Source organism: Thamnophis sirtalis, unplaced genomic scaffold (genome assembly GCF_051295495.1).
Source record: "Thamnophis sirtalis isolate CommonGarterSnake01/CBP01778 unplaced genomic scaffold, rThaSir2_p1.2 scaffold_13, whole genome shotgun sequence".
Taxonomy (NCBI): domain Eukaryota; kingdom Metazoa; phylum Chordata; class Lepidosauria; order Squamata; family Natricidae; genus Thamnophis; species Thamnophis sirtalis.
In genome coordinates this window covers 5,617,452-5,631,842 of record NW_028261393.1, presented here as the reverse complement: position 1 = coordinate 5,631,842, position 14,391 = coordinate 5,617,452, and the positions used below count along the sequence as shown (strand labels likewise).

General features: G+C 45.7%; 1 protein-coding gene across 1 annotated transcript in view; it reads left to right on the top strand.

Moving 5' to 3' along the window:
- Positions 1-14,391, top strand: part of GRIK5 (glutamate ionotropic receptor kainate type subunit 5) — a 75,807-nt gene that overhangs the window by 37,601 nt on the left and 23,815 nt on the right. The window contains exons 5-9 of the mRNA XM_087727041.1: positions 1,495-1,660; positions 4,819-4,997; positions 5,993-6,046; positions 11,577-11,738; positions 13,874-14,026. Coding sequence (XP_087583167.1) covers positions 1,495-1,660; positions 4,819-4,997; positions 5,993-6,046; positions 11,577-11,738; positions 13,874-14,026 — 714 coding nt within the window. The remainder of the gene's footprint in view (positions 1-1,494; positions 1,661-4,818; positions 4,998-5,992; positions 6,047-11,576; positions 11,739-13,873; positions 14,027-14,391) is intronic.

Below are 14,391 nucleotides of genomic sequence, written 5' to 3'. Positions count from 1 at the left end.
TTCCTATTCCTATTTCATCCTGTCCTGTCGTGTCCTGTCCTGTCCTGTCGTGCCCTGTCCTGTCCTGTCCTGTCCTGTCCTGTCCTATCCTATCCTATCCTATCCTATCCTATCCTATCCTATCCTATCCTATCCTATCCTATCCTATCTTATCCTACCCTTATTATTCCTATTCCTATTTCATCCTGTCCTGTCCTGTCCTGTCCTGTCCTGTCGTGCCCTGTCCTGTCCTATCCTATCCTATCCTATCCTATCCTATCCTATCCTATCTTATCCTACCCTTATTATTCCTATTCCTATTTCATCCTGTCCTGTCCTGTCCTGTCCTGTCGTGCCCTGTCCTGTCCTATCCTATCCTATCCTATCCTATCCTATCTTATCCTACCCTTATTATTCCTATTCCTATTTCATCCTGTCCTGTCCTGTCCTGTCCTGTCCTGTCGTGCCCTGTCCTGTCCTGTCCTATCCTATCCTATCCTATCCTATCCTATCCTATCCTATCCTATCTTATCCTACCCTTATTATTCCTATTCCTATTTCATCCTGTCCTGTCCTGTCCTGTCCTGTCCTGTCCTGTCGTGCCCTGTCCTGTCCTATCCTATCCTATCCTATCCTATCCTATCCTATCTTATCCTACCCTTATTATTCCTATTCCTATTTCATCCTGTCCTGTCCTGTCCTGTCCTGTCCTGTCCTGTCGTGCCCTGTCCTGTCCTATCCTATCCTATCCTATCCTATCTTATCCTACCCTTATTATTCCTATTCCTATTTCATCCTGTCCTGTCGTGTCCTGTCCTGTCGTGCCCTGTCCTGTCCTGTCCTGTCCTATCCTATCCTATCCTATCCTATCCTATCTTATCCTACCCTTATTATTCCTATTCCTATTTCATCCTGTCCTGTCCTGTCCTGTCCTGTCCTGTCCTGTCGTGCCCTGTCCTGTCCTATCCTATCCTATCCTATCCTATCCTATCCTATCCTATCCTATCCTATCCTATCTTATCCTACCCTTATTATTCCTATTCCTATTTCATCCTGTCCTGTCCTGTCCTGTCCTGTCCTGTCGTGCCCTGTCCTGTCCTATCCTATCCTATCCTATCCTATCCTATCTTATCCTACCCTTATTATTCCTATTCCTATTTCATCCTGTCCTGTCCTGTCCTGTCGTGCCCTGTCCTGTCCTGTCCTATCCTATCCTATCCTATCCTATCCTATCCTATCCTATCTTATCCTATCCTTATTATTCCTATTCCTATTTCATCCTGTCCTGTCCTGTCCTGTCCTGTCCTACCCTACCCTACCCTACCCTACCCTACCCTACCCTACCCTACCCTACCCTACCCTACCCTATCCTTATCATTCCTATTCCTATTGGCAGGTTTAGTTCTGTTTGAATTTTGACCAGGTGAAGCATTCGTTCTGCCCTGTTTTTGTAGCCACACAAGGAGAGCAGCCTTATGGTCAAGAAACGCCGACAATGTCCTTATCTCCCCCTAGATCCCCCACGTTAAGGTGGGCCCCGAGGAAACGCCAAAATTGCAATACCTGCGCTTTGCTTCGGTCAGCCTCTACCCCAGCAACGAGGATGTCAGCCTGGCGGTGTCTTGTATTCTGAAGTCCTTCAACTATCCCTCCACGAGCCTCATCTGCGCCAAGGCGGAATGTAAGGAACTCCCTTGCGCTGTTCGGCAAGGAAGAAAGTTTTGGGGTGCTTTGGCATAGGGTGTGTGTGTGGGGGGGTGTATTCTCCATGTACCTTTGGTTTATGGTAAAAAAAGGGAGCCAGGATTTAAATCTGCCTGAATGAATATCATGCCCTTTTGACGGAATCTTGCCAAGAACTCCAATGGGTGGCACAGTGTTGCACAGTGGGCAATAGCAATAGCAGTTAGACTTATATACCGCTTCATAGGGCTTTCAGCCCTCTCTAAGCGGTTTACAGAGTCAGCATATCGCCCCCACAGTCTGGGTCCTCATTTCACCCACCTCGGAAGGATGGAAGGCTGAGTCAACCTTGAGCCGGTGAGATTAGAACCGCTGAACTGCAGATAACAGTCAGCTGAAGTGGCCTGCAGTACTGCACCCTAACCACTGGTTAACCAGTGGGCAGAGGAAGTTCCTACTTTAACCGGATGTCGACAAAATAAGATCAGCTAGCTCTTGGAGTTCAGGGACAAAACATCTGATCAAGTACAAGTGCACTTTATTTCCCCCAAAGCAGATAGAAACATGATTCTTCTTGTAGCCTGCCAGTGGCCAGTGGAGCTGGCAGCAAATTCAGACAGTGAGGAGGTTGGGGAGGAACCTGGGCCAGTCCTGGAGTCTGTGGAGGCTTTGATGAGGGCTCTGTGTTGGAGGCAGAAATGGGGCCAGGGCTGCCTGACAGTTATCAGCTGCCTTCAGAGTCAGACATCAGTGAGGCAGACGAACAGCTGGAGCCTGTTCCCAGTGTGCGCATGCGCAGAGTTGCCAGACGAAGGGAACAGCTAAGGAACAAGGGTTGACATGGGAGTGAGGCCCCTCCCATAGGGAATAAAAAGAGGAGCGAAAGGGGAGTGGAGTTTGCAGGAGACAATTAGTTCATTCCTGCATTCTTGCCAAGTATTGCGGCGTCTGAAAGATATCAGCCTGGCCACTCTCCAAGACTGATAAAGATCAGTAATTGTGAACTGTCTTGAAAGACTGTGGGCCGGGATTTTGTTGGAGAAGAATTCACTGTGAATTAAATAAAAGGGGTTTATCGGGACGAGGACTCGGCTTGGTGCTCCTGGGGAAGCCTCGGTCAGAACAATTCTGCTGGTGACTGGATGTAATCAGTGCTAGCAGTAGAGGAAAAATTGCAGGAAGGGCAGAGGAAGAAAGACAGTAAATTTGAAATTCTTCTCTCTGAGTGATTTTAAGTGTGGGAGCGCTTATATATTCCCAGGAAACTTACTGGATAAGATCTTCTTTTTTCTCTGAGTTTAAGCTTAGTATAAGATAGACAAAGCTGCTTTTAGAGGTAATGTCAGTGTTCCAAGCAACACACCCATTGAAAGCAGAACCCTGAGGCAGGTCGATTCCTCAAAGAACATGTTTATTGGATGCATCAAATCAGCACAGCCAGGGAAAACTAACTTTGAAAAATTTCCCCTAGTCACAACATAATTAAAACAGCATTTAATCCCCTCCTCTATTGGCACAGGTCAAATGACATTTGGCGGGTGCCTTGGTTAACTTTCCTCCTCCTTCAATGGCCACCTGTTTTTGACCTTGGTTCCCAAGAGAAAGCTTTTTGTTTTGACTACCAGCTAGGTTATCAGGTCTCACCACTCCCCACTTACGAGTTCGTTGCAGCTATGAGGCTGCAGCAGATGGCTTCAGCCAGGCTCACTTCAGAGTTGACAGGTAGTCAGCCATGGTTACTAGCGCGTGCGCGCGCACACACAGACACACACACACACAGAGCCAACGTGGCCTCTGTGATTGATGGAATGGTACCTCTTTGAAAAGGCTGAGATACAGGTAGTTAAATCTGCATTCAAAATCAAAGCCGCTAAATTAACAAGCCATTAAGAACATGCAAATAGCAATGGCTGCTGAGGTTGGGGTGAGCAGAGATTATGCCTATTAAAATTATAACAGGCAGGAGAGTGAGAGTATAGAGTTAATAATAACCAGTCCTTCAGATAAAATTGGAGCAATTTTATTCAGGACTGCAGTCGTGAAAATTGCGTCCCTCCATTCAGCCTGCTGGGCTGCTGATAATTATCAACACCTCCCTGCGACTGTAATTTTGGATTTAGAGGGGTAGGGGGGGTGGGGGAGGGGAAAAGCAGACATGTTAAATGCAAAAATCAATTTAGCATTACGTCTCTTCATCTCTCGTCTGGGGCGAGCGGATTCGAAGAGCAACGTTCCTTCCCTCTAAAGTTGACGGCTCGGCAGATGGGCCACCAGGAGACCCTCTTGTGAAGATCAAGCCCTCGTCGTGTTTTCGTGTTTTCCCGAAAAGCAGAAGTCAAATGAGCCTCGATTCCTCGGAGATATGAAATCATGTTTTATTTCAGTGCAGAAGCATTGTTGTGGCCTGCCAGTGGCCAACGGGGTTGGCAGCAGAGTCGGATAATGAGGAGGTTGGGGAGGAACATGGGCCAGTCCTGGAGGCTGGGGAAGGCTCAGACGAGGGCTCTGCGTTGGAGGCAGAGAGGGGGCCAAGGCCGTCTGGCAGTGATCAGGTACCTACGACGCTACAGTGAGGCAGAGGAACAGCTGGAGCCTGTTCCCAGTGTGCGCATATGCAGAGCTGCCAGAAGAAAAGAACAGCTCAGAAATCAGGGTCGACTTGGGAGTAAAGTCACAGGTGGAAGGTGAATGTCCCCTCCCATAGGACATAAAAGAGGAGCGAAAGGGGAGGGGGCTTTTGCAGGAAACAATTCATTCGGTCCTTAGATTTGTTTCAGGAGTGTGAAGATCTGTCCGTGAATCTCAGAGACTCTGTGCCCAGCCTTTCCTTGCACAGCACCTCATTTGGAAAATATTTACATGGCAGCTTTCCAAGACAGATGAGGTCTGTAGTCATAAATAGTCCTTTGAAAGACTGTTTGCCAGCCTTGTGGAATGGGAATGAGAGGAATTCACATTTGTTTCATAAAAGGGGTTTTGTCGGGACCAGGAATCTGTTTCGTGCTTTTTGGGGAAGACTAGGTCAGAACAAGCGTTTACGTTCTGATTGAATGTTCCGGGGGCCAAGTGGAGAGCCTTGAAGGCAGACCACAGGACTGAAGGTCTGGCTTGGAGACAAGTTTGGCATAACCTCCTGCTCCTTTCTCTACCCATCAGGCCTGTTGAGGCTGGAGGAGTTAGTCCGCCAGTTCCTCATCTCCAAGGAAACCCTCTCGATCCGGATGTTGGACGACACCAACGATCCCACACCGCTGCTCAAGGAGATCCGAGACGACAAGATCTCCACCATTATTATCGACGCCAATGCTTCCATCTCTTACCTCATCCTGAAGAAGGTGAGAGAGGGTGCCAGGGCTGAACGGAGGCAGAAACACAACAGTTTTGGGGTTTGCCAATCGGGGGCAGAGTAAGCAACCAGGTTAAATTCAGTTCAATGGTCTTTGGTCTTTCAGCATTATCTGACCTGTTTGTTCTTTAGGACTCCATGTGTCCCATGAGTTGGATATGCCTGTATAAACCTTAGTAGGACCAAAGTATAAACATTTTTGTACCTATTTGGGATCACCTGAAATACATAAAAATTTTTTACTCACCTGGTTATGTTGAAAAGAGCTGGAAATGATAGTATGTGTTGTGGCTCAACAGCGGCCGGCTGAGCTGTTGGTGGAAACTGACAACAATGAACACTATGGGACTGCCCTGGAGGCTGAGGAAGACTGGGGGGAGGGGGGTGTTCGGAGTCAGAGCAGGGACTAGAGAGGCCTGTTGGCCACCAGGTGGCATCTGAGTCAGGGAGCAGTGAGGAAGAACAGAGGGAGGCTGTCCCTGACGTACGTATGCGTAGGGCTGCGAGGAGGAGGGAGCAACTTTGGGAAAAGCGTCAAAGAAGGAAATAGGAACAGGTGGCTACTGATTGGCCCCACCCGGAGAGCTTATAGGTGGGGCGACAGGAGGGGAATTTTGCAGGAAACAACAATTTACTGACCCAGCCGTAGAGAAAGATTGGGAGAATTTCGTGAGTTCAAGCCTTGTTTCAGAGATAGCTTTCTGGGCTCCCAGCCAAGGGGTTGCTTATCTCCCTCCTTAGTTGTGTCAGACAGCCGAGTCTGCATCCGTATATATTGTAGAGACTTGGGACAGAACAGTATATCAGGCCAAACCAGTCCAGCAGCTTCTGACCTGCCTGGTTTTAGAACCCACCAATCATCCATATTAAATTTCTCAAAAACTCAGCAAATTTTTCTGGCGTTCTCAGCAAGCATAGCATGTTGTCAAGAAATTGAGACGCTCCCGTTGTTGATTCTCATGAACTGTATTTTTCCCCCCCCAGGCTTCAGAGTTGGGGATGACATCTGCCTTCTATAAGTACATCTTGACGACCATGGTTAGTATCCTTGTGTTGTGGCCCGCCAGCAGAGCTGGCAGCAGAGTCGGACAGTGAGGAGGTTGGGGAGGAACATGGGCCAGTCCTGGAGTCTGGGGAAGGCTCGGATGAGGGCTCTGTGTCGGAGGCAGAGAGGGGGCCAGAGCCGTATGCCGGTTATCAGCTGCCTTCAGAGTCAGACATCAGTGAGGCAGAGGAACAGCTGGAGCCTGTTCCCAGTGTGCGCATGTGCAGAGTTGCCAGATGAAGGAAACGGCTAAAGAACAGGGGTCGACTTGGGAGTAAGACCACAGGTGCACGATGAACGTCCCCTCCCAGAGAAAATAAAAGAGGAGCGAAAGGGGAGTGGAGTTTGCAGGAGAAAATTAGTTTGTTTAATTGGTTTGTGACTCTCCAAGACTCCTTGCCAAGTTTTGCAGCTATCGGCCTGGCATGCACACACCAGGAAGCTTAGCTTCCAATTTCCAGCATGCGCACGCATGCCAGTCACCTGGTGTTCCAGTTTCTAGCACACATGTGCTCACGGAATCCAGAAGAGCAACGAGCGATGGTTGGCATTCCCAGAGAGATGGCTCTGCGTGCCACTTCCGGCATGGGTACCTTTAAAAAAAAAACCTTGTTTGATGCTTATTTTTCACTGCTCCCTCAATATTAAGAAGACGCATTGCCCGTATTAAAATATAATCTTACAATACCTCTTAGCAATTCCTTAAAGCAGCTGCCTCTTTTTCTAGAATCTTCCCAGGAAAAGACATAGTTGCTTTTAAGACGGATGCGCTGTTCGTGCCCGGTGTGTTCCTCAGCATCTTTGGGAATTGCATTTGAAGTGTTGTGCAGTTCTACTTAGCATTGCAAAACGACAACTCTAAAAGGGTTTCTAAGACTCATAGCTTCAGGGCAGTGTGTCAGAGGAGAATATATAAGCTCAAGGCGGCTTGTAGCTCAGGCTGTTATAAGTAGACAGAGAAAACCAACACGAATTGTGAAGTCTGGACAAATGCACAGGTGCTTGGTGCCGTGTAGGAGGGACACACTATACTGCTTAAATAACTCCGTTTTATTTAAATAAAACCTGATTTCCATTCATTTGTCATTTGTCATTTATTTGACATTTATAGCAATAGCAATAGCAGTAGACTTATATACCGCTTCATAGGGCTTTCAGCCCTCTCTAAGCGGTTTACAGAGAGTCAGCATATTGCCCCCAACAACAATCCGGGTCCTCATTTTACCCACCTCGGAAGGATGGAAGGCTGAGTCAACCCTGAGCCGGTGGGATTTGAACCGCTGAACTGCTGATCTAGCAGTAGCCTGCAGTGCTGCATTTAACCACTGCGCCACCTTGGCTCTTGTAGGCTGCCCTTTTCCCTAAGGGGACTCAGGGCGGCTTACAATTAATAGGGAGGGAGTGCAAGACAGAACACAAGAAAAAAAGAAAAATGTGAATAAAAAAATAAACCAGTAAAACACAACATTCATTCAGCATTCGGGTGGGGCGAAGTTAGGGTCTTATCCCCAGGCCTGACGGGATAGCCAGATCTTGAGGGCTTCCAATCTAATCAGCAATGTAAAGTCCATTTAAAAAACAACAACAATGAAAATCAAAGTTTGTTCTTACTCATTTTTTGATAAGTAGATAGAATTCGTTATTGGCCAAGTGTGATTGGACACGTAAGGAATTTGTTTTTGGTGCATAAGCTCTCAGTATACATAAGGAGAATAAAAGACATTCATCAGGAATAAAAGATGCAACAACACTTAGTGATAGTCAAGGTTACTAATAAGCGATCAAATCATACTAGGAAACAAATAAAAACAATACAAATTGAAAGATACAAGCAACATGGTTATAGTCATAAATGGGAAGAGATAGATACTAGGAAGGAAGAGAAGAATAATATTATTTTTCTTTTCTAGGTGTTTCAGATTTGCGTGCCTTTTCCAAAGACGGCTTAAAAATATTCCTGAAAAGGAAAATGACTTTGCAATCTTTTACATTTACCTTATAAATGTTGTTACATTTCAGGGCTTTTTAAATCTGCATTGGCAGATAGCTTTAGTCTATTAATAGAATTCAATTGCATATATGACTTTATAAGGTTGTATTATGGGACGTGGTGGCTCAGTGGCTAAGACGCTGAGGTTGTCGATCAGAAAGGACGGCAGTTCGGCGGTTCGAATCCCTAGCGCCGCGTAATGGAGGGAGCTCCCATTTCTTGTCCCAGCTTCTGCCAACCTAGCAGTTCAAAAGCACGTGAAAGTACCAGTAGAAAAATAGGAACCACCTTTGGTGGGAAGGTAACAGCGTTCCGTGTGCCTTTGGAGTTGTGTCATGCCAGTCACATGACCACGGAGATGTCTTCGGACAGTGCTGGCTCTTCGGCTTTGAAACGGAGATGAGCACCGCCCCCTAGAGTCAGGAACGACTAGCACATGTATGCGAGGGGAACCTTTACCTTTACCTTAGAGTTGTATTAATTTATCTCTCTCTTTATGTATGTGTCTAATTTAGTGTTTCTTAACCTTGACAACTTGAAGACATATGGACTTCAACTCCCAGAATTCCCCAGACAGCTGTCTGGGGAATTCTGGGAGTTGAAGTCCACACGTCTTCCAGTTAATCAAGTTTGCAAAACACTGGATTAATTTTATGTTCAGAAAGACAGTTGATGCTTTTTGATGAGTGGATGAATGTAACAGATTACAAATCATGCTAGCCTTTCTTTGCAATGTCTTTATAGCTCATTTTGATTCTTTGCGATTCTTTGAGATGCAGATTGGGCCAAAGCTAAAAACGATGCCACCAAAATACCAGTCTTTAACAATTAAAAAAAAAAAAGCTTTATGACTTCAACCCTGCGTGGATTAATTAACAGGGAGCAAAAATGACCCATCGCGGCAGGTTAACGCTGATGTGGGATCCACCCTTCAGAAAGGCGGGTGGGCAGGTTGAAGAAATGTGTGGGATCGTGACAGAAAAAAATGCCTGTTTTAACTTAGGCTTATATTTAAATCTAATTGCAGTTAAATTAAATATAACTATTTTAATGACTCCCACACTCAAATAATAGATCTTTGGTTTATATCTCCTTAAGTCTGGAGAACCCCAGTTAAAAGTATGTAATTTTTCCTTAGGTCCCATAAAAAACGACAATGGTTAAGCCTCCCCAGCTGCTCAGCGCAGGTTTTTCAAATGTTTATTCCCTCTTTTTAAACCCCCCCTTTTTTTGAGGACTACCTGTATAACTAACTGCCTTTGTAATGGTTTCAGGTGTCAAAAATAAATCAAGTCAAGATGAAGCCCTTTAAAAAAAAACGAATATGGATTTTACTTGGAAACTTTAAGCAGATTGCCAAAGGTTTTTATATCCCTGTAATCTAGTCATAGGGATGCGATGTTTCATTGGCTAAGACGCTGAGCTTGTCAATCAGAAAGGTTGGCAGTTCGAATCCCTAGCACCGCATTACAGAGTGAGCTCCCGTTACTTTTCCCAGCTTCTGCCAACCTAGCAGTTCGAAAGCATGTAAAAGAAAAATGCAAGTAGAAAAATAGGAACCACCTTTGGTGGGAAGGGAACAGCGTTCCGTGCGCCTTCGGCGTTTAGTCATGCCAGCCAGATGACCATGGAGGCATCCTTGGACAGCGCTGGCTCTTCGGCTTTGAAACGGAGGTGAGCACCGCCCCCTAGAGCCGGGAACGACTAGCACATATGTGCGAAGGGAAGCTTTACTTTAATCTAGTTATTCTTTCACCTGTCGGAACCAAATTCTGAAAAGCATCATCTCTGACTGTCATTTGCTCAATGTAAAGTGACACGGATGCTCATTTTATTTTAGCCTTCACATATTCCCCGACTGCATCTGTGGTCGGGATGTGTCTGTCGGAGACACTTCCCCTTGCCAGGTGATAAATTATAGATGGATTAAATTTTCTATCGAGGTACTGGATACCGTTGATGAAATGCAAAATCAAAGCGTTCCATTTGTTTCTGATCACGTTTTTGCCAGAATTCTGAGCGGCTGAGAGAGATGTTCAGATGAGGGGGGATACTGATTTATCTTTATGTATGCGATTGATCTCCCTCTCAATCTGGAGGGCCTCCAGATGGTTCATTTGCTTTATTGTTTCACAATCATTCCGCCTTCCTGTTCCTTTCTCTCTGGAGGGGATCCCAACGAATCAGTGGTGGGATTCAAATAATTTAACAACCGGTTCTCTGCCCTAATGACCAGCTGGGTAGGCGGGGCTCGGTGGTCATGTGACTGGGCGTGGCCAACTCAACATCACTCACATCGATGGGCGCTTCGCCTTAGCTTTGACAATGTAATAAGGGTTAACTGGAGAGGCAGTTTCTGTAAGCAGGGCAATAAAGATTAGGCTAGAAACAACACTAGAATGTTTCCTTCCTGCCTTCCTTACAGGATTAGCCCTGGAAAGTAGAAAAAAACCAAAATGAGATTTCTTCCAACAACCGGTTCTCCGAACTGCTTAGAAAGTTAACAACCGGCAGTTGTGGGATTCAAATAATTGAACAACTGGTTCTCTGCCCTAATGATTTCTTCCAATGATCAGTTCACCAAACCGCTCAGAAAGTTAACAACAGGTTCTCCCGAAGTGGTGCGAACCACTGCAACGAATCAGGAATCGTGAAATAAGCATACCGGTGATCCTTCACTGGCAACCACATGGGGACCAGGATTTCCGTGGTTCAGACAAGGCCCTTGGGAAGAGAGTCAAGCCCAATTTTGAAATTTTTTTGCCACGGTTGTTGAGCAAAGCGTGCGGTCGTTAAGCGAATCTGACTTCCTACTTTGATTTTTGCTTGTCAAAAACTAGCCGGGAAGGTCACAAGGGGACAATCATATGTAACCGGTGGCTGCAATTGTTGTAAATCCATGCCAGTTGCCAAGCACCCGAATTTGGATTGCGTAACAGTGGGGATGGTCATAAGTGCGAGGTCTTGTCCTAAGCCACTTTTTTTTCAGTGTTGTGACTTTGAACAGTAACTAAACAAAAGGTTGTAAGTTGAGGATTGCCTTGAATGACATCATTTAGTTTAGTTTAGTTTACTGTCATCGCACCTTGTACAACAAAATTAAATGCCATCTTCAGTGTACATTATACATAAAAAATAAAACACAAACACACCTCCTTCTCATGCTATATAATTGAAAACACTTGAGATTGCATTAATATTGCACTATACAATAGAATTCAATATATAGTTACTGCCCTGGGATAGAAGCAGTTTTTCAGCCTCTTGGTCCTTGCTTTTCTTGTCCTGTACCGGCTGCCAGATGGTAATAATTCCAAAAAAAAAAAAAAAAAGGGTGCTCAGGATGAGATGGATCTTTTAAGGATGTTTTGAACTTTCTGCTGTTGATCTCTAGGTTTCCTTCCGTGTTTCTTCTTCCTGTTCCTTGGCCGTCTCTCTTCTGTAGCCTTTTCCCAGGTTGACCTCAGTCGACCTTTTTGAATGTATGTTAAAGAGGAAGTTCAGTCCACTAATATTGTTCACCATCTTTCCAGGACTTTCCAATCTTGCACTTGGATGGAATTGTGGACGAACATTCCAATGTCCTGGGCTTCTCCATGTTTAACACCAGCCACCCTTTCTACATGGAATTTGTCCGTAGCCTCAACATGTCATGGCGGGAGAACTGTGAACTCAATCCTTACCCAGGACCGGCGGTAAGTGTGACATCCCAGGAAGGAGAGATGACCATACAAGTGCACTTGTGTGAAGGATTGTCTAGCTCAGGGGTGTGAAACTCAAGGCCCGCCAGCCAGATCCGGCCCGCGGGATGCTTAGATCTGGCCCACAGAGCTGCCCTGGAAACAGTGAAGGACCAGCCCACGGTGCTTCTGCTAGCGAAAATGGAGCTCGGGAGGGCTGTGTGTGGTCTTCCCGACCTCCGTTTTTGCTTGCAAAGCGCTCGGGCCACCACAGTCACCGCCAACACGAGTGACGTCAAGCTGGCCACGCCCACCCTCACCACACCCACCCATCCCCCAAAGTCAAACCCAACCGTGATGTGGCCCTCAGTGAAATGGAGTTTGACACCCCTGATCTAGCCGAAGAAGGACCACGGGATTTGAAAAAGTGCATGCATCTCTTCTTACAAATGGAGCTACAGAATAGCCATCACAGTGTCATACAGTAATAGTCTTTCTGGGTTCCTCTACATCAGGGGTCTCCAAACTTGGCAATTTTGAAGACTTGGGATCTTCAACTTCCTCGGCTTCAGCAGCCAGTTGAGGAATTCTGGGAGTTGAAGTCCACAAGTCTTAAAAATTGCCAAGTTTGGAGACCCCTACGTATTTGTGGGTAAATGAACATCCGTCATCCTTCTGTAGAGAATTGTGACCTTCAGTTGCTTTAGAATTGTGACCTTCAGTTGCTTTAGAATGGAATGTCTGCAGATCAGTGATGAGTCTATCAACTGTTGTCCTTTGCTGGCAACCAGAACCCATTCTTCTAACCTAATGTCAATTCCACCCAAAGGCAAGAGGATTGTTAGCCCCAACCTTCACTAACTCTGTTTTCAGTTTCTTAGTATACTGAAATCAACTGAGCCTCTAATATTATTAAATAAACTTGGCAGGCAATTAAAATGCCTGTAAAAAAATCACCTCTGGCTTGCCTTGATCTGAAGTTTGAGTCAGTTTTGCTCAGTCCATCGTATGTCATAATTTGAAGTTCATTAAAGGGAAGAGAAGGGGATGCAACTCTTCTTAACCACTAAAGCCATGACTGCTTTCTTGAAGATGGACATTAATATGACATTGTAAATAAGCAAGGGTTTATTTGCCCGGATATTCATTGGAAGAGATATATTTGATAGGTGTTCATTTTTTGACATTTGCAGAAATTCTTAGTTGGAAATTGTCTGGCAGTTTTAACATCTGAAGAATGTTGGGTTGAAGACAAGTGAAGTTAGGAATCTATGTTTCTTGGTGGACTTCAGCTGTCTTCAATACAACATCTGCAGGAAGGATGTTGGGTTGAGGAAGGGTGGATTGTTGAGTTGAGAAACAAAGGATTTTGGGTTAAGGAAGAATGGATTGTTGGCTTGAGGAATGAACAATATTGGGTTGAAGAAGGATGGATTGTTGGGTTGAGGAACAAATGATGTTGGGTTGAGGAAGAATGGATTGTTGGCGTGAGGAACAAAGGATGTTGGGTTGAGGGAGGATGGATTATTGAGTTGAGAAACAAAGGATTTTGGGCTAAGGAACAATGGATTGTTGGCTTGAGGAATGAACAATATTGGGTTGAAGAAGGATGGATTGTTGGGTTGAGAAACAAATGATGTTGGGTTGAGAAAGAATAGATTGGGGGGGGGTTGAGGAACAAATGGTGTTGGGTTGAGGAAGGATGGATTGTCAGCTTGAGGAATGAAGAATGTTGGGCTGAGAAGGATGGATTATTGAGGTGACGAACAAAGGATGTTGGCTTGAAGAACACAGCTGAAGTCATCCGAGAAGACCTGGATTCTTAACTGCAGAGTCTCCTAACTCCTTCTAACTAAAATTATTTCTGTCCAGCTGAGCTTCAGGATTAACACTCCTCCACTGTTGACTTGTAGAGATTGTTCAAGATCAGGTTGACTTCATCCTGGTGGAGCACATCCACGCTCACTATCTGACTCACCCAACCCGCCTCCCGTTCTGCAGCTGCACCGATGTTTTAGCGTGGTAGCCAAAGGAAGAATAGCTCTGGAAGAACAGGGTGGCAAGGAGGTGCCCCTGTCTGTGCCCGTCCCCCCCCCTCCCCACCAAATGCCATAATTAGCAGCAGCTGAATTATTTTTGTTCCCCTCCAGCTATCAGCAGCCCTCATGTTTGACGCGGTACACGTGGTCGTGAGCGCCGTGCGGGAATTGAACCGTAGCCAGGAGATTGGGGTGAAGCCCCTGGCTTGCACATCAGCAAACATCTGGCAACACGGGACCAGCCTGATGAACTACCTGCGTATGGTGAGAGGCTGCTTCACCTAGAAATGACAGCTCCCTCCCCCCACCATTTAAAAAAAAAAAAAGCAAAACAAAAACACGGAAATATGTGAACATGGTTGTGTAAGCGTTGATGTCTGTCTGGTTAGATTTGCCCAAAGAAAGGTCAGATGTTCTCAGTTGGAGCAAATACGCCAATTGCCCGCAGGTCCCCCTAAGAGAGATGTGGTCACTGACTTTTCTGCTCTTGCAACAATGGATGGAAAATTTATCCAATGAAGTGGATGTGCACAGTTCGGTTACAAGAGATTTTTTTTAAAAAACTATCCAAATTTAGCATTTGGGGTGAACCTCGCTGCCAGTTTTTTTTCACTGTGTTGTCTAAACAC